The sequence below is a fragment of the Crocuta crocuta genome, unplaced genomic scaffold (assembly GCF_008692635.1).
Source record: "Crocuta crocuta isolate KB4526 unplaced genomic scaffold, BGI_CrCroc_1.0 scaffold431, whole genome shotgun sequence".
Lineage (NCBI taxonomy): Eukaryota > Metazoa > Chordata > Mammalia > Carnivora > Hyaenidae > Crocuta > Crocuta crocuta.
The window spans coordinates 302,710-322,379 of record NW_027528859.1 but is presented as its reverse complement, the minus strand read 5'-3'; the positions used below and the strand labels follow the sequence as shown (position 1 = coordinate 322,379).

Sequence of the window (19,670 nt, the reverse complement as noted above, 5' to 3'; positions counted from 1 at the left end):
TAATTCCTCCAGCAATGAATTGTGACAACCAATTAACCTTTTGTCTACCAGAAAAGCACACCTAAACTTAGTACTGCAGGATTTTTATTGGGGTCAGTGACATAGGTACCATACCTCTGCCTAGCATATACTACGACTCCAGCTTCCCAGAAGGAAAACAGGTATTCAATTTAAGCATATTGAGCCATTCTTATAAATTAGGGAATGGCAAGAACCATCCAGGAATCTAAGTGCAAATGCCAACATAGAGAAAAGGCAAATAATGTGTTAGGATTATTATAAACATAGTTCTGACATTGTGGACCCCAGAAACAAGTCTATTAGATCTCATGGTGACCCCATTCAGGGCGTGGACAGTTCATTCTGTCTCTCTGAACCTTAATTTCCTTAGCCATAAAATGGGGAGGTATACTCAAAAAACAAATGAACAAACAAAAAAAGCAGAAATAGACCCATAAATACAGAGAACAAACCGATAGTTGCCAGAGAGGAGGGGAGCGGGGCAATGAGCAAAATGGGTGAAGGGGAGTGGAAGGTACAGGTTTCCAGTTATGGAATGAATAAGTCATGGAGAAGAAAAGTACAACATAAGGAATAGAGTCAATGATGTTGTCATAGTGCCGTATGGTGACAGATGGTAGCTATATTTGCAGTGAGCAGAGCATAACAGAAATACTGTGTTGTACACCTGAAACTAATGTAACACTGTGTATCAACTATACTTCAATTTTGAAAAAGAAAAAAATGAGGGCACACTCTCTACCCTGCAAGCCAGTTATAAATAGAAATAAAATAATTAATGTAGAAAATGTATCATAGCCCACAACTCATTGTAGGTCTTCAGTAACTACTATTATTAAACCACACTGATGATCTAGCCAAGAACAACTACATAAAAGCACACATGAATTATCATAAACATATCCAGAATCTAATTCCATAACCCACTTTGCAGTGATAATGCATCAGCAATGTATACCTTAAGGAGATCTGATGCCTTGGTTTATATTCATTCATTTATTCATTCAGCTAGTGTTAACTAGATTCCCATGATGTAACAACCATGCTGCATTTGAGTAAATGCTTTCTTAGCTTGAGGTCATTGCATTTTACATTCCCTCCACCCATATGGATGAAAAGTCCCTCTTATTTTTCAGATCTCAGGATGAATGTTCCTCCCTCTATACAGCCATACCTCCCCACTGAACAAGCCTTCATCTTCCTGATATATTCCCCCTTAGGCATTCTGCACCTCTGTATTAGAAAGATAATCACCTTTTATTGTTATTACTGGATTATTTGTCTATTTTTTCCTATAGATTATAATATCTATAAGATCAGGGTTGTTTCATTTTTCTGCTGCTATGTAAAACAAAACAAAACCAAAAAAAACTACACTAAAACTAAGTGGCTTAGAACCACAATTTATTATTTCTCATGATTCTGTGGGTTGGTTCCTCCACAGTTTCACCTGGTGTCACTAATGTGACACCATAGAGGTGGAGAGTCCGCTGAATTAGGTGGTTTAAGGTAGACTGACTTGAATGCCTGGCAGTTGATGCTGGCTGTCAGCTGGGATTCCTTGCCTCTGCTTTACATGGTCTTTCATCCTCCATTAGGCTAGACTGGCCTCCTCACCCAGTGATCTCAGGGTGTCATTCTCGAAAAGCAAAGGCAGAAGCTACAAGACCTCTTGAGGAACAGGCTCTAGAATGTGCATCCTGCATTCTGTTGATCAAAGTGAGTTTTATGACTAGCCTGACACTGAGTGTGGTTTAGAAATATACTCCACTTTTGTGCCTACTGGGATGGAAGCAGTTTTGACTATTAAACAACCTAGCACAAGTCCTTTTTGGCCACAGATTATTCACATCCCTCCCACGGGCATAATATTCTCACTGTTGTCTCAGGACCCAAAAATGTCATTTCAGTTATCACATCAAGCTTGAAGTTTGGGATCTTGAGATGTATGTCATGGCCAGATGTTGTCAAGTTTCCCCAGGTGTGAATCATTCCAGTTCAGGGACTAGTCAACCAAAAACACACATTATCAACCCCCAAATACACCCAATAAGCAACAGTGAGACAGGGACAAAATAACCATGGTAGACACCCTTGCTGCAAAAGGGGAGAAATAAGAGGCATATAGCAGTCACTAGTCCATAGCAATTCTGAAAGCCAGCTGGTTACACATTAGTAGGTCCCCTACTCTGAAGTATGAAGTAAATGTTCCTTGATTAGGTTATGGTTTTACCCTATGTGTGGTTTCCTGTTCCATTATTCTCCTTGTCTCTTGGCTCTTCCACCTGGGCTCTGTGTTCTGCTCTCTGAGACCTCTTCCTTTCCATAAGACACAGCCCACATTTGCAGTTAAATAGCTTTCTCAGCCTGTTTCTGGCCTACAAGAAATTGAGGTTCCAGAGGCTCCCCTTTGTTTTGAACTGACTCAGCAGTTCAAGCTGGTGCTACTCTTTGTGATGCAATTACCTCAGAATTTCCTATGAATCTGATTGGGTTCACTCCATGTTCTAACACTACATCCGGGGCACCTGGGTGGCTTAGTCGATTAAGCGTACGACTCTTGGTTTCAGCCCAGGTCATAATCTCCCAGTTCATGAGTTCAAGCCACAGGTAGGGCCCCGCATGCTGACAGTGTGGAGCCTGCTTCAGATTCCCTCTGTGTCTCTCCCTCTCTCTCTGCTACTCCCTACCTCATGCATTTTAAATCAATCAATCAATCAATCAAAAAAATTTTTTAATTAAAAAAAACCTACATCCATAATTATTTCCCAGACAGGCCTCTCTCTACTTTGGGTGGCTCAGGCTGCTATGGGAAAATGCCCTTAAAGTTCTTAGAAGTTCTTTTGTTTAGCTTAGAGTGCCTACAGTGTACCATCTTAGATATTTTTGAGGTCTTAATACAGGGTTACACAGTAATACTCTTGATTTGATCTTTATCCACAAGTTGTATTTTACTACGAGATTCTTTCACTGGCTAGAAAGAATGAAAATGTGAAACAATTTTTTTTCTAATCCCCCACATTTTAGGCTCCTTATCTTTCCTCTAGATTCTGCTTGCACAGCGAGCAGTTCTTTCCTAATTTTCTTTCTTTCTCCCCACACCTTACCATATGCAGCTAAAAAAAGCCAGTTGATATTTTCTTTGATGATTGCACCTGGAAATATCCTAAACCATGTTTACAAAGTCATTAGGTATGTTGTCTGTCTTCTAAGTTACTGCAGGCAACTTTTGCCAATTTTGCCCTTTATTCTGCCACTGAATAATACAATTGACCATTCTCCAGACTCCAATAGCGATTTCTTTTCTGTTCTTTGAGCCTTCGCTGATAGTCTCTTTACTGCCTTTCCAGCTTCTGTTCACTAACTGGTCCCTAAGTCCATGCTACATTCTTATTTGGCTGTTGGTTTCTGTGACATAACAAGCTACCGCAAAAACTGAGTGACTTACAACAACGATTTATTGTCACAGTTCTGTGGGTTGTCTGCGCAGTTCCTCTTCTGGACCACTAGGGCTCACTATGTGGCTGGTGGAAGGTTGGTTGGGCCTGAAAGTCCAAGATGGCGTCCTTCACATGTGTGGCAGTTGGTGCTGGCTGTTGGCTAAGGTGTCTCAGTTCCTTCCCACGTGACCTTTCAGCCTCCAGGAGGTTAGGCCATCTTCCTTGAATATCATGCTCAGGGCAGTGCTCTAAGAGAGAGAAGGCCAGAAGTGACAAGCTCTCTTGAGGCCTAAGTTCCAAAACTGTCACATCACTTCTACCACATTCTATTGATCGGAGCAACTCACAAGGCCAGTCCACATTCAAGGGGATGGAGGCATAGACTCCACCTCTGGTTTGAAGATGTTGCAAAATGACATTTCAGAAGAGTGCATACTGGAATGGAAAGAATCTTCGGCCACAAAGAGCAATGTGTCTCTTACTGCTGTGTACCTAGCACCTAGCAGGGTGACTGGTGCATAAGAGATACAATAAATATTTGTTGAACATATAGCTGTATGGTATTAGCTAGGTGCTTGAGATTCAGACATGAAGGACAGATTATTAAACATGACATGAAATGTATTCATTGGGTGTACTTATGTCTTCTGTGACAGAGCTCCATTTTATGGTAAAGCTTTGCTCCTACTCAGTTCACTGAATCACTCATGCATACATTCAATCAACAGATATGCTTCTGAGCCCACACTGTGTGTTATGTGCCAGTCATACTTAACTATAATTAGGGCTAAGGACCATACCACCGGCATATTTCTTACAGCAGTGAGCACAAAATTGGTTACATAGGCGAATACTTCTTGACCTGACTCCTCATAAAAAGCACCCATTAACAGTTTGGTTGGCTTTGGGCTTGCTGTGTGCCACAAGAATTATACTTAATTGCTGCAATTTCACAGAGACAATGTTTTCCTCCCAATCCAGTACTCTGTAGAACAGAGAGAAAGAGGAACACAGTGATTTTAGACTTTTTACAAGTACAGAAGGTAATTGTGGTTTGTGTTTGCCTTCTGATAAAACACCTTGAGACAGTTATGCTACAAGACCAATCAGATCTACTGTGGACCTGTACACATTCAGATACAGTCACCTTACATCCTGAAAAGTCCATGATGTTTCAGTTTTTAATAACTAATCCTTTTGTCCTTTAATTACACTGATACCGGTTAGACTTCCTCTCCTTACTTTTGGTTTAAAGGTGATCAGGGACATGGTTTTATAATGACTTTCAAGCCATGTGTGGCTCATAAAATGTAAATTTAGTGAATTGGACCAGGATAATTTTCATGAAATAGACTACTTAAGAAAACATCAAAGTATATTGCACATAATAAAGGTAATAAATTGTATTGTATGTCTATGCACATAGGGGTGTGTGTGTGTGTGTGTGTGTGTGTGTGTGTGTGTGTGTATGTACATGTATTATGAGTATACTAGGCCACAATGTAAGATTTATTTCTTGGTATGTGTTACTGTCAAAAAAACCTGAAAGTTACTATTCTAGAACAATTCTGAGGCAGGGGAGCTCCTCGTTTATTTGAGGGCAGGAAATGGTGTCCTGAATAAAGAACATTTGGTAAGAGCCAGTTTTAAATATACGAACAGTGTCTCAGAGAAGCTCAGCATCCAAACTTTGGGAAAAGTAAAAGGCACAGAGGCCAATGAACCTGATTCAGATCTAAGGGGAGAGAGCTGCAGTTTCACGGACAGCCTTTGCCCCCCTTTATCTGCCTAAGAGGCCAGAGTGCAAAGGAAAATAGGGAGACACATCTAGGAATCAAGACTGGCCATTGGACTGGATGGAGCTTCTCGAGTGCAGTATTCCTGGGAAACCCCAACATATTTGGGCAGATGGCACTCCAAGCCTCTTTATCTTTGGCTAAGAAGGGTCAGCCAATCAGTACTCACACAGCGTAGACCTTGAGAAGTGAGCATCCCAGCAAGAACCCAGAGATGGGAAATGTGGGGCACTTCTTTTTCTCCTTCATCCTATCTAATAGAAATAGAGGATGTTAGAGCTTGAGGGTCGTTACAAAGCATCTAGTACAGCCTTCTCAACACAAGTCAGGAAACTGAGGCCATGAAAGAGGAGTTTGCCCAAGGTCTCTTAGTAAGTGAGTTCTTTCTCCTCTCACATAGTAATCCTTCCCCTGTTGTTGACAGTGTGTGTAGAGCATAATGGCTAGGTGTATGACCTTTAGAATCAAATAAACTAGGTTCATATATAGACCCTACCACTTAATAGCTATATAACCTTGATCAAGTTACTTAACCTCTTCAAGCCTCCCTTTCTTTATTTGTAAAAAAAAAAGTAATAAGGATAATAATACTGCCTGTCTTAGACATTTGTGAACATTAATGAGATAACCCATGAAAAGATTAAAACACAGTGTCTAACGCACTCTATAAATATGAACTGTTATAATCAACCTCATTATACTTCAAATAAAAGGTAGGGAAAGAAGGAGACATAATATTTAGGAAGATCACTGAGTGGAGGCTGGGTTTGGAGGGCCTGCACTAAGACCCAGTAGCAGCAGGGTGAAGAGCAAGGGATGGCCTGGAGAGGAAGAATTGAGAGGACTTGATAGCAGATGGCTTGTGGGAAGTGGTGAGATAAACTTGTCTCCGTCAGTGTGGTTTTCCGGAGAGTCAAGTGGAGGAGAAACTCACTGTTTTAAGGGTCATCCCTGGTGTCATCTTATTTCTCACCATATGGGCAGCAGAGCTAGTGGGTATGACTGGTGGGAGTACGTGGGCCCTTGTGTTCGGCACACGTACAATGGCCAAGGCAGAAATGTCAGTTACCACCTATATGCCAAAGACTCCCTGACCTCTTTTCCTTCTTCCAATTTTGTATATTTGATGACTGACTTATGTCTTCACTTGGATGTCCCAAAGGCATCTCAAACCCAACCTATCTAAGACAGGACAGATGAAAATTTTATGCAAACCTATGTACAAGCTCTATGTACTGGTTAATGACATACTCCTCCATCTGTACGTCCAGCCCAGGAGTAATCCTTATCTCCTTTCCCTTTACCACCCATACCCTGTCTGTCACCAGGTCTTATCTCATTTACCTCCTAAATATCTTTCAAAATCATTTTCTCTCTCTCATCCACCACCACCATATATTCTGCCTGACATCTTCTTACTTTCATCTCTAACTTGGACTATTATAGTAGCTTCCTAACTGGTTTTACTTATCTGTTCTGGCTCCCCTAATCCATTTTCCTCTCTGTGAACAGATTGGTCTCTTCAAAATGAAACCTCATCATATCTCTACCCAAGTAAAAGCCCTAGAATTAACCGTTTCTCCAGGGAACCCTGGTTCCCTTTGTTGAAGAACGGTATTAGAAATTAAGATCTAAGAGCTAGGTAGGCATATTACTACTAGAGTACCATTGCTCCTAAGTCCTTTCATCAGACAGAACTAAAAATTATGTACATCTATTTCTGCATCTGTGTGTATGTGTATTACACACACACACACACACACACACACACACACCATGAGTTCATATTTATGGTACCTCCAATTCCATTCAGCAACACAGAGTTCATTCTTTTCTATTTGAAGTGTTCCTTCCAGCAGTGAAAGATTGGGCTCCCATCATCTATGATATATACGTTTATTTGTTCAATCCCAGTGTACACACAGAGCAGTCTCAGAATTGCTCACCCACACCCCGTGAGACAAACTTACTACCTAGAGCACAGTATTTATATGCATTTCTTTTTGTCTGTACAGTAGTCAGCCAAAATATGTTTTTACGTAGTTACTTAGGTCAGTTTTCTTCCTTGCCTTTTCGTGTGGTTACCGCATTCATTTGTAATACAGTTAGGTTTGTTTGTTATTATTTATATTCCATTTTGAGTTGTTTTCCATATCCTTCTTGATTTTAATTGTTCAGCTTTTTTTTTGTAGTTTGGTACTTTTTATTTAAACAGGAAATGACATTTTTTCCCAGTTACAAAATTAGCTAATGTACATTACAAAACAATTTTTGAAACAGAAAAGAACAAAATATAAATAAAAATCTTCCTTAGTCTTAACAACTCTTGTCACTTTGGTTCCAGTCCATCTATTAGAACTTTGCTTTTTTTCATTCAGAAAACTGGGTGCATCCTGTTTTGAGATCTTCTTACTTTGTCTCCTTGTTTTCAACAAAAATGTTGGTAGCTGCTTAGTATTATATTAGATATGAATACAACATCATTTGTTTATTCGTGTCTGTGTTGTAGGACATATAAGCTAAATAGCCTTTCATATAATATATGTTTGTGTACACCTGTAATTTTTATGGCTCTTTAAACATCCTGTCAAATTTCATCCCAGGAAGGTTGTAGAAGGCTGTCTTACCTTTTAAAAGCAAAAACAAAAACTCTCCAAATATTTAGGCAAATAATTATTTTATTGAATCCTAGTTAGCAGGATAGAATTTTGTCATATTTTCATTAACTTTGTGTACTTATTTTCTGGAATGTTCACTGATGTCCTCTGTCAATTTTTATATTGGTTTTTCATTTTCTTAATATTTCCAAAAGTTCATTACATAATAAAAATAGTAACCTCTATCATAAATAACAAATATCTTTTTTCATTTTACCTTTTAATTCTGTTTATTTTTTTCTTTTGAGATTTTTCTTCTTGTGGCTTTATGCTAAGAAAAGGTTTTTCCCACTTCAAGATCTAATAAACACGGCAATTTTTACTGTCTCAAATTTAAGTTTTTATATAGCGATGGAAACTAATTACTTCTTTTCAGGTAATAGGTAGTTTTCTAGCCCTATACATGGAATAATCTTCATGGCCACACACATGGAGCTACACCATTGGCAGCGAGCTTTGTGAATTGACAGCTTCAGGACGGATACAGCACCCCTCTCTGGGTCCACACCCACTAATTAAAATTGCTCTCAGGGGCACATGGGTGGCTCAGTCAGTTAAGCAGCTAACTTCGGCTCAGGTCATGATCTCACAGTTCATGGGCTCAAGCCCTGTGTCAGGCTCTGAGCTATCAGCACAGAATCTGAAGCCTACTTCAGATTCCTTGTCTGCCTCTCTCTCTTTCCCCTCCCTGCTTGTTCTTTCTCTCCTTTCTCTCAAAAATAAATAAACATTAAAAAAATTTTAATGCTATCTCTATTATATATTTTTACATATGGGTATATGTTTAGCTTTGTCTTTTTTCTCACTGATCTATCAATATTAAGACCCAAATCACATTATTTTATTACTCGTTAATACTATCTAATATCATCTTTCCATTTCTTCATTATTTTTCCTTTATTGAGGTGTGGTTGACATACAATGCTAAATTAGTTTCAGGCTTACAACAGAGTGACTGGACAGTCCTGTACATATAACACTAGTATATTATTGACTGTATTCCCTATGCTATACTTTTCATCCCTGTGACTTGTTTATTTTAGAACTGGAAGTTTGTACCTCTTAATTTTTTTCCTTTTAATAGAGTTTACTTTTTAGGAGCACCTCGGTAGCTCAGTCACTTAAGCATCTGACTCTTGATTTCAGCTCAGGTCATGATCTCATAGTTCATAAGATCGAGCCCCACGTCGGACTCTGTGCTGACAGGGTGGAACATGCTTGGAATTCTCTCTCTACTTTTCTCTCTGCCCCTCCCCTGCTTGCTGTCTGTCTCTGTCTCTCAAAATAAATAAGTAAACTTAAAAACTAAAATAAAATAACTGAAATTTAAAAAATAGAGTTTGCTTTTTAGAGTTTTAGGGTTACAAGAAAATTGAAACAGAAAGGCCATACGCTCCTGGCCCCCAACACATGCATACTCCCCCACCATCAACATCCTATACCAGAGTGGTACATTTGTTAAAAGTGATAAACCTACACCGATGCATTCTTATCACACAAAGTCCACACATTACATCAGACTTCATGCCTGGTGTTGCACATTCTATAGGCTTTGACAGATGTATACTGTATCCACCACTGCGGTGTCATACAGAATAGTTTCACTGCCTGTGTTAGTCAGGATTCTCCAGAGAAACAGAACCAATAAAGATACATATAAAAGAGGAGGTTTGTTCTAGAAATTGGCTCACTTGATTATGGAGGCTGAGAAGTCCTACGATCTGCTGCCTGCAAATTGGAGAACCAGGAAAGCTGGTGGTGATTCAGTGACTCTGAAGGCTTGAGAGCCAGGGGAGCAGATGGTGTGAGGTTGAATCCCAAGGCCTAAGAGTCAGGGGGAAGAGGGAGCTGATGGTAAAGTCCTGATACAAATCTGAAAGCTGGAAAACCAGGAGTACCTGTGTCTAAGGACAGGCGAAGCTGTCCCAGCTCAAGCAAAGAGAGCAAATTTGCTCTTCCTCCAACTTTCTCTTCTCTTAAGGCCCTCAGTAGACTAGATGTTGCCCACCTGCACTGGTGAGGGCAAGCTCCTTTACTCAGTCTACCAATTCAAATGCTAATTTCTTTTGGAGACACGCTCACGGACACACGCAGTAACAATATTTTACCAGCTGTCTGGGTGTCCCTTATCCCAGCCAAGTTCACACATAAAATTAACTATCACACTGCCCTAAGAATCCCCGGTGCTCTGCCTATGTGTCCTTCCCTCCCTTGAGCTCTTAGTAACCACTGATCCATTTACTATCTCCATAGTTTTGCCTGTTTCCAAAATGTCATTTAGTTGGAATCACACAATAGATAGCCTTTTCAGATTGGCTTCTTTTTCACTCACTAATATGCACTAGTAATATTCATGCAGGGGAAGTAATATTTCACTTAGGTATATCCTCCATGGCTTGATAGCTCATTTCTGTTTAGCACCCATTTCCTTTCAGTTCATTTCTTTTTACTGCTGAATAATATTCCATTGTCTGAATGTATCACAGTTTAATCATCTGTTCAACTACTGAAGGACATCTCGGTTGCTTCCAAGTTTGGGAAATTATGAATAAAGCCACCCTCAATATCCATGTGCAGTTGGTTTTTGTGGGTTTTTTTTTTTTTTGGTAGACATAAGTTTTAAATTCATTTGGGTAAATAACAGAGCACAATTACTGGATTATACGGTAAGAATAAGTGTGTATGGAACCGCCACACTATCTTCCAAAGCAGCTGCACCATTTTGCATTCCTACCGGCAATGAATAAAGAGTTCCTGTTGTTCAACAGCCTCTTCAGCATTTAGTATTGTCAGTGTTTTTGGGTTTTCAACCATTCTAATGCATATGTAGTGGTATCTTGTTGATTAATTGGGTTTTTTGGGGGGGGTTGTTTTGTTTGTTTTTTGTTTTTGTTTTGTTTTGTTTTGTTTTTGGTGTATGTGAGCCATTATAATGGCTCTAAGAGTCAGAGCTATACAAAAATATATGCACAGAGAAGTGTTGTTCTCCCGCAGCCCCACTGCCTGGTTCCCATTTCCCTCTTCTTTCTATCCCTTTCCTGACGCATCCCAGTAGGTACCCAATCTTTTCAGTCTCTGGTTTATCCTTTTTATATTTATTTCCTTTATACAAATGAGCAGATACAAAGGGGGCACCTTGTGGCTCAGTTGGTTAAGCATCCGACTTCTGCTCAGATTGTGATCTTATGGCTCATGAGTTCGAGCCCCATGTCAGGCTCTGTGCTGACAGCTCAGAGCCTGGAGCCTGCTTCAGATTCTGTGTCTCCCTCTCTCTCTGCCCCTCCCCCACTCATGCTCTGTCTCTTTCTCAAAAATAAACATTTAAAATTAAAAAAAAAAAGCAGATACAAGCATATTTTCTTATATCCCCTTTTGTCTTACATGAAGAGTAGCTAGTTTAGATACTTTTTTGCATAATAAATTAGTTATTTTTTTATTATCTTTGAATGTTTATTTTTGAGAGACAGAGAGAGAGACAGTATAAGTGGGGAAGGGGCAGAGAGAGAGACACACAGAATCGGAAGCAGGCTCCAGGCTCTGAGCCATCAGTACAGAGCCCAGCGTGGGGCTCAAACTCACGAGCTGTGAGATCATGACCTGAGCTGAAGTCAGACATTCAACCGACCGAGTCACCCAGGCACCCTCAAATAGTTATTTTAAAATCTGTTTCTGAAAACACATTATCTGGATACCTTGTGTGTCCACTTAATTGTCTTATCTGCCTGCATATTTTTGATTGAGTGGTATACATTTAATATAAATAATTATAGAAATAACTTGAGACCTAGGATGATATTAATTCCTCCCGAGAGATTTGCTTTGGCTCCTGGCAGGCATTTAGGAGCCTGAACAACCTGTGATCACCTTAATCCAGTTTCTAGAACTAAGATGATGCAAAGCTGCACTCAGTCCCTGCAAGGGCCAATTTACTACACATTCACCTTTTCTCCTAAGATATAGCCCTCCAGAGTTCCAATCCAAAAGAATCTTCTTGCAAGGTTCTGGACTCCAAGTTTTGTCCTCCAGACCTTGAGGGAATGATTCCCCTCGGGACATATGGCCCCAATGCCTTGCTCATCTCTCTGTTGTTTACCTGATTCCCTTGTGTCTCAGCCCCATATTTTTCCTGACTTATTAGCTCTTTGATGCCTTCAGACAGGTGGTTTCTAATATTTTGTTAGGTTTTTCTATTGTCCTCAGTGGTGAGTATGCCTCAATTCTGCCATTCCAGAAGAAGTCCCCTCATTGCTTTTTAATTGAATCTAAAATATTTCATTTTAGATGCTGTATTTAGTTATTTTTCAAATAGGTCTAATCTTTTCTCATATTTTTAAATTATCTTGTGTATTTAATCAGTTCACGTGTGTGCGTATGTGTGCACACATACGCTAAGTTCTCTTAGCTAAGTTCTTGCCAATCTAATACTGCTATTGTGTCTGTTAACTCATTCATGGTAGATTGTTTCCTTATGCATTTTGTAACTTTAGAGATGAAGTCCTTTTCAGAAGGACCCCTCTGTGTGGCCTCAGTTGAGGGAATGCCATGTTAAAGCAATATTGTGTTTGCTTCTACAAAGCATCCTGCACCACCATCTTGGTTCTTACTTTAATTTTTCCAACGGGTTGAGAATAAATGAATATGAAACCATGTGAGGCAGAGGACTTGGGTTTCTAATTCTCAAGGGAGACTCTTTCCCCCATCCAGAACCCAGGCTAAGACAACCTTGCTTATTGTTTCCCAGTGCTGGCAATTAGATTTTTTTTTTTTTTTTTATCTGTACTATGATTTCCCAAAGGATTTGCCCCCTCAAGAGTCCTGGCTTCATGCAGGGTCGTGATCCTCGCTAACAGTCTGCCTGCAAGGCCTCATTTTCTGTCCTTGCCTGGATGTTAAAACACAGCCAGATATTTCATAAGACCAACTGTTGCCCACTCCACCACTACTATCTGCTCAGAGGACTGCTAGATCAGCTCAAATGTTTAACACCTTGGATTTTCGGTTTTCTCTTTATTTTTGGCCTCCGAAGGATTTCCTTTATTTTCTTGAAGGCACTATGGTGCTTGTAAAAGAGTGTTTATTGTATTTTAGTCAGCATTTCTAGGTTACTGTAATGGGAAAGATTGCAGGTTCTCTAACATTCCATTGCTAGAAATAGAAGCTGAACAATTTTTTCTATCACTACTATCATAGTGAAACTATAGGACAAGTCTGAGTATTTTATGTGAAAAAATGAGCAGAATTGCCCTACTGTGCAAGTTTGGGACAGTAAATATGCTTTCTTTTTTTCCTTATCTCCCCAAGAATCACCCAGAGAACAATCTAAAGGCCGATCTGCCTGTGTCCACTTCAGCCCCAGTGAAGGCAATGATGGAAACAGGCATCCGGGAGTGTCCTCTGTTGAGAAGTCCAGAGGTGAGACAGTTGGCGAGCGGCGATGTGACAAGGGGAAAGGCTTCTTGAAGCAGCCCTCCTGCATCAGGGTGGCTGGGCCTGATGAGGAAGGAGGGGACCCCAGTGGGCCAGCTGCAAGCCTTCCACAGCAGGATGGCCACCGGAAGCCCAGCAGGCGGCAGGACCCAGCACCCAAAGCCAGATGTGCCTCCCAGAAAAGGCGCATTCAAGAGCTCAGAGGAGGAAGGGGCTCCCTGTCTGGTTCTAGCCAGCCTGGCAGTGCCAAGGGGGAGGTGGTCCACGCTGGGCAGAATCCTCTCCACCATCGGACACCAAGAAACAAAGTGACACAGGACAAGCTCGCAGGAGGCATCTACTCAGATTTGCCACAGAGCACAGAGGTGTTGAGGTCAGGAGTGAGGAAGTCGGGAACATCCACCCTGTCTGAGGACACTCAGCTATCCAAGGAGACTGATCCGGCACCTGGTCCCCTCTCCGGGCAGAGTGTCAATATTGACCTTCTCCCCGTAGAGCTGCGGCTGCAGATAATCCATAGAGAAAGGAGCAGGAAAGAGCTGTTTCGCAAAAAGAACAAGGCGGCAGCTGTCATCCAGCGGGCCTGGAGAAGGTAGGACGATGGGGGCGCCACGGTGTCTCTGGTTGTGTGGCTGTCCTGCCGCTCCCAACATGACACCCCCGGTCCTCGGTGGCATTTTCTAGTGAATTCCACGTGCTGGCACAACAAGGCTAATTTTCCTGGACCTGCCCATAAAACTCATTCATGTGTAGGTCCTAGTTATTTACATTGGATAAGCTATTTGGGAGATGTTTTTGCCAAGAAAGGTAGGAAGTACCCAGGGTAGCCTGGTGTAAAGGAAAGAAGCCTCAGTGTGTAACCAGGAAGCCTGAGTTTCAGGTTTCTGACAAGTCCTCTGACCTTGGGCAAATCACGTGGCCTCCCTGACCCTCAGTTTTCTCCTCTGTAAAATAGGATTTAGTAATTGCTGCACCCACCCTGTTTATATGGCAGGCTGTTGAACGAGATGGTGTGCACTATGTAATTTCTAAAGCCCTACCCATGGTAGATATTTTATTTTTCTTTTTATGTTTTTACTACCCACAAATTAGTCATACCCCAAGTACCTAAGCCAGGGTGCATTTATGGTGGATTGAGTGGCCGAATGTTAAATATATTGCAAGAACCTGTGAGAGTACCTGCCAAGCTGGGAATGTGGGGTAGGTTCAAGGAGTAGTGGGTAGAGGAGAAATAACGGAGACAGATCCTTCCAGACAGTAATCATGGGAGGACTGAAGGAGTCCTTTGCTACAAGGTTTTCGCATATTTCATAGTCTCATTCATCTATCTGTAGGCCCCACTAGGGCCTAAATCTATACGAGGACTTAGTAATGATCAGAGTCGGGGGAAGGGCTGCAGCCATCGCCCACAGCTGCGGGTCAGGTGGCCTCCATCTCCAGAGAGAGGAAGGTTGATGGAGGAACAATGCAAGCAAATCACTGAGAGCACAGGTGTGCCGCATGTCAACACCCCTGTCAGGAGATAAAAAGGGCGGAGAGACCCTAACGCTGGCAGAGGAGAAGGGTTAGCAGGGGGGAGGTTCCTGTGAGGTCCAGGGAGAGGCCTCAGGGGCTGTGGTGCCAAGGACTGCCTGGCCGGGAGCCGGGCAATCTGCTTCATGCTGGCACAGCTTTTGCTACAGTGGGTCCTCGTGTCCATTCCGGCTGCTGGTCTTATAAAGTCATCTTCTGCCTGAACCCCTTTGCTCTCCCAGCCGCCCCAGGAAGCTGGGACACGGTAGGGATCAGTGTCCCCATTTTTCAGGCAAGCAAATGGTCTCAGGAAAAAATGATTTGTCCTGGTGATACAGATCAGGCACTTGAAGCTCGGACTCCAGGGCCTTTCCCGTATGTTCTCAGTAAAGGCAGTGTTTGCGGTGGTCAGGATAACAGCGGCGGAGGCAGGCCTCACGGCCCTCACCTTAGAACAGGCCGGGAGAAAAGGGCTGCCTGGATGGTGCTCACACTCGTCAAGGTAATGTTGTTACAGGGGGATGTTGTTACTACTGTCATTAAGACTAGTACTTGGCATTTTTTAGGCACTTGTGCCAGATGCTGTTCTAAGTAGTTTTATGTATGTTAACTATTTTTTTTTTAAATATGGAAAGCTCTTTAAGTGCCCGGCTGGCTTGAAGCTGCGGTAGTCTGCCTCTGAAGTCCTAGATGGGAATGGTCCTTGCTCCCCCTCCTAGGGGAGCTCTGCCAGGAGGTGCACTGGCTACCGTCCCAGAGGAACTTTTTAAGTATTTCAGCTGAAACCTGGGATCTAAACAAGCCAACAAGGTTTACCGTATCAGGCCCCACAGCTGCTCTCTAGCTAAAATGCCTTCCAGTCAAACTGTTTCTTTGACTCCTTTGAAGAGTCAGAAGCTGACAGGTCCTGTCCGTAAGCGTCCATAGCAGCAAATGAGCTTTCAGTCATCCCCCCAGGAACAGTGGGCTCATAGTCTATCGGCCCATCTGGGGAGGCAATTACACAGGCCCTCTGGCTGCACCATTGTGCAATTCTGAGACCTGGGACTTGGACTCCCAAAGGGATTGTGGGATGCTGCACATTGTGGGAAGTCACATGTCTGGCGACAGTAGAAACAGTCCCATTGATTCCGTGATACAGCTTTGTGCATCTTCTATTTTAAGTACAGGAGCCCACGGCATTGTCCCGGAGCAGGGTATGGTGTCTGGGACCAAACCTAAGGAGCAATGAGGGGTGGGGTAGAGCACAGGGCTTGGGCACACAACTGCTCCACAAATGCATAGGAGACCTGTTGAGGACGGAGACAGGCAGACTGGGAAATGGGCAGGGATAGGGCGAGCTGAGTGAACCTTGGGCCCTGAGACCTGAGGCTTAGTCTTAACGTGTGAGTCTTCTTACCAATCAAGACTTTATTTTCAAAACTGAAGCTGGACCCTGGATGATCTAAGTGAAGCTGGAAAGTTGCTGTGGCTAAGAGCAGTTGTGTTAAACGCTTCCATCTTATCTGAACATGTGTAACTACCTTCCTATCAGCTCTTCTCTAGCATGTTGTGAAGTTAATAAGCAAGGACGGGCTGGACCATAAGAGCCGTGAGCCGTGGGCTGAGAGGGATGACTGGGCATCTTAGGACTCTCAACAAACCAGAAGTGCTATTTTCCTTGAAAACAGAACAGAGGCTGCTACTCTGACCCCTGGCACCATCCTATCATCTGGACAGACTCAAAAGTCTGCATACCGTAATCGATTAGGTGGAAGTTGTACACCATGAAAGCCAACACATGGGTTTCCCAGTGAGTTTTCTGCCCACAGAGTGGAGGGTGTGGAAGATCCCTGGTATCACAAACCAAAGAAGCTGAACTATGGAGCAGTACTGCCCCATTATCACCAGCTTTTCCCCATAGTTGGCTTTTTTGGAAATGTGATCTATATTCTAGTAGAGAGATGCCTGGTTTGGCATGGTACAGGAAAAAGAAGAATCATGAAGGTTGAGTGAAATCAGCCTTTAGGGCAAGAAAGGACTGTATCTAGGACCACAAAGAGCTTTTCAGCAGACCTCAGGAAGATGTCCTTTCCCATTTGGTGTATCGTAAAGTCAGGCCTGGGGCCTGTTGCTTTCTGCAGCACTTTACAGGCTCACTAGTAATCAGCTACCAATCGGATAATAAGAGTGATGCAGGTTTCCTTGAGAGGCTCCAAAACAGCTGTGTTCAATAAGTTCAGTAAGAGTCCATGTGGGACAGACATCATCAAACAAACGTTAGCTGTAAAGAGAGCCATCATCCCCATGCCCCATAGCTCTGTCCCACTCCAGGCCCCGCCCTGCAATAGAACGAACCTAGTAAAATACAGCTCGCTCTTTTGCCATCCTTTTTAAAAACCTCTGCCGATGCCTGCCAAGTACATAGCACAGATCAAAGACCTTGACAGTGTTTGGCTTTTGGGCCAGACGGCACCAAATATGAATGTTGGTCTCTCCTGGCTCTGGCTGTGAGACCTTCAAGTTACTCAGCTTCTTTCCCCACCAGTTTTATTGAGCTATAACTGACATACAGCGTTGTAGAAGTTTAAGGCGTACAGCATAATGACTTGACTTACATATATGATTCATATGAAATGATTACCACAATAAGTTTAGTTAACATCCATTATCTCAGGTAGATTTTAAAAAGCAGGAGAAAAACAATTTTTCCCTTGTGATGAGAACTTTGAGGATTTACTCTCAATAGCTTTCATATATACCATAAAGCAGTGTAAACTATAGTCCTGATGTTATCAATATCCCCAGTACTTATTTATCTCATAACTGTAAGTTTGTATCTTTTTATCATCTTCACCCAGTTCCTCCTCCCCTCACCCCCTGCCACCGGTAACCACAAATTTGATCTTTTAGGATTATACATATGAGTGAAATCATACAGTATTTGTTCTTCTGACTTTGGCTATTTGGGGTCTTTTATGGTTCCGTATTTTATAATTATTTTTCCTACTTGTGTAAAAAAAATGCCATTGGAATCGAATGGGCATTTCACTGAATCTATAAAATGACTTTGGGTACTATGGATGTCATATTAATTCCTGCAATCAGAGCACAGAATATCTGTCTTCAAGTTATTTCATCAATGCTTTGTACTTTACATTCAGTGTAGAGATTTTTCACTGCTTCAGTTGAATTTATTCCTATCTTACTGTTTTTGGTGCTGTTGTAAATGGGGTCATTTTATTACTTTTTCAGATGTTCGTGTATGGAAATGCCACATATTTTTGTATGTTAGCTTTATATCCTGCAACTCTACAGAATTTGTTGATTAACTCCAACACTTTCTGGTGGAGTCCTTAAGCTTTTCTATATATAAAATCAATTGCAAAGAGAGAAAGATTCACTTCTTCCTTTCCTTATGCAGTGCCTTTTATTTCTTTGTCTTGCCTGACTGCTCTAGCTAGTGTCTCCAGTCCTGTGTTGAATAGGAGTTGTGAGTGGGTACCCTAGTCTTGTTCCTATTCTCAGAGGAAAAGTTTTCAACTTTTCACCATTGAGTTTGATGTTAACTGTGGACTTGTCATATGTTGCCTTTATCATATTGAGGTACATTTCTTATGTACTTAGTTAAATTTTTACCATGAACAAATGTTGAATTTTGTAAAATGCTTTTTCTGCTTCTATTGAGGTAATTGTTTTTCTTTCATTTATTAAAGTGATGTAGCACATTGACTATATGGATTTTTAATAATTTTTTAATGTTAACTTTTTTTGAGAGAGACAGAGCACAAGAAGGGGAGGGGTAGAGAGGGACACACAGAATCCGAAGCAGGCTCCAGGCTCTGAGCCATCAGCACTGAGCCCAACATGGGACTCGAACTCCGTCCCATGAGTTCAGCAAGATCATGACCTGAGCTGAAATCGGACACCCAACCAAGCTACCCAAGTGCCCCAACTTTATGTATTTTCTATTTCTTCTTGGTTCAGTCTTAGTTATGTTTCTAATAACTTCCATTATTTCTAGGTTGTCCAGTTTGTCATATAGTTCAGAATAGTGTCTTACAGTCCTTTGCCTTTCTACTGGGTATCAGTTGTAATATCTCCTTTTCCATCATATTTTGTTGACTTGGGTCATCTCTCTTTTTTGCTTTGGTTAGTCTAGCTAAAGGCTTGTCAATTTTATTTCTTTTCAAAGAACTCCTTGTTTTGTTAATCTTCTGTTGTTTTCCTGCTCCTATCTCTATCTAATCTTTATTATTTCCTTCCTTCTACTAACCTTGGACTGTTTGTTCTTTTACTGCTTCCTTAAAGAGTAGGTTATCTGAGATCTTTCTTGCTCCTTAATGTAGGCACTTATTGCTATGAACTTCCCTCTTAAAACCATTGTTGCTGCATTCCATAAATTTTGTTGTTTTATTTCCATTGTCTAAAGATCCTTTATTTTCCCTTTGATTCATTCTTTGATTTTGGTTGCTCAGGAAAATGTTAATTTCATTTGTGAATTTTTCAGTTTTCCTCCCATTATGATTTCTAGTTTCATACCACTGTAGTTACTTTTATTAAGTTTTTAAACCTGTTTATTTTGAGAGAGATTGAGAGGTTGTAGGCAGGAGAAGGTCAGAGGGAGAGAGAGAATCCCAAGCAGGCTCCATGTTGTCAGCACAGAGCCAGATGAGGGGGTCTATCTCCAAACTGTGAGATCATGACCTGAGTTGAAATCAAGAGTCAGATGCTTAACCAGCTAAGCCACCCAGGCACCTCTTAAGTTTTTAAACTTTTAAAAGTATATAATGCACAAAAATTCCACATTCTGACTATGTTTACTATTATCAGTGAGT

General features: G+C 41.6%; 1 protein-coding gene across 1 annotated transcript in view; it reads left to right on the top strand.

Annotated features, from left to right (window-relative positions):
- Positions 1-19,670, top strand: part of INVS (inversin) — a 163,466-nt gene that overhangs the window by 134,767 nt on the left and 9,029 nt on the right. Inside the window, exon 14 of the mRNA XM_077756096.1 lies at positions 13,216-13,933. Coding sequence (XP_077612222.1) covers positions 13,216-13,933 — 718 coding nt within the window. The remainder of the gene's footprint in view (positions 1-13,215; positions 13,934-19,670) is intronic.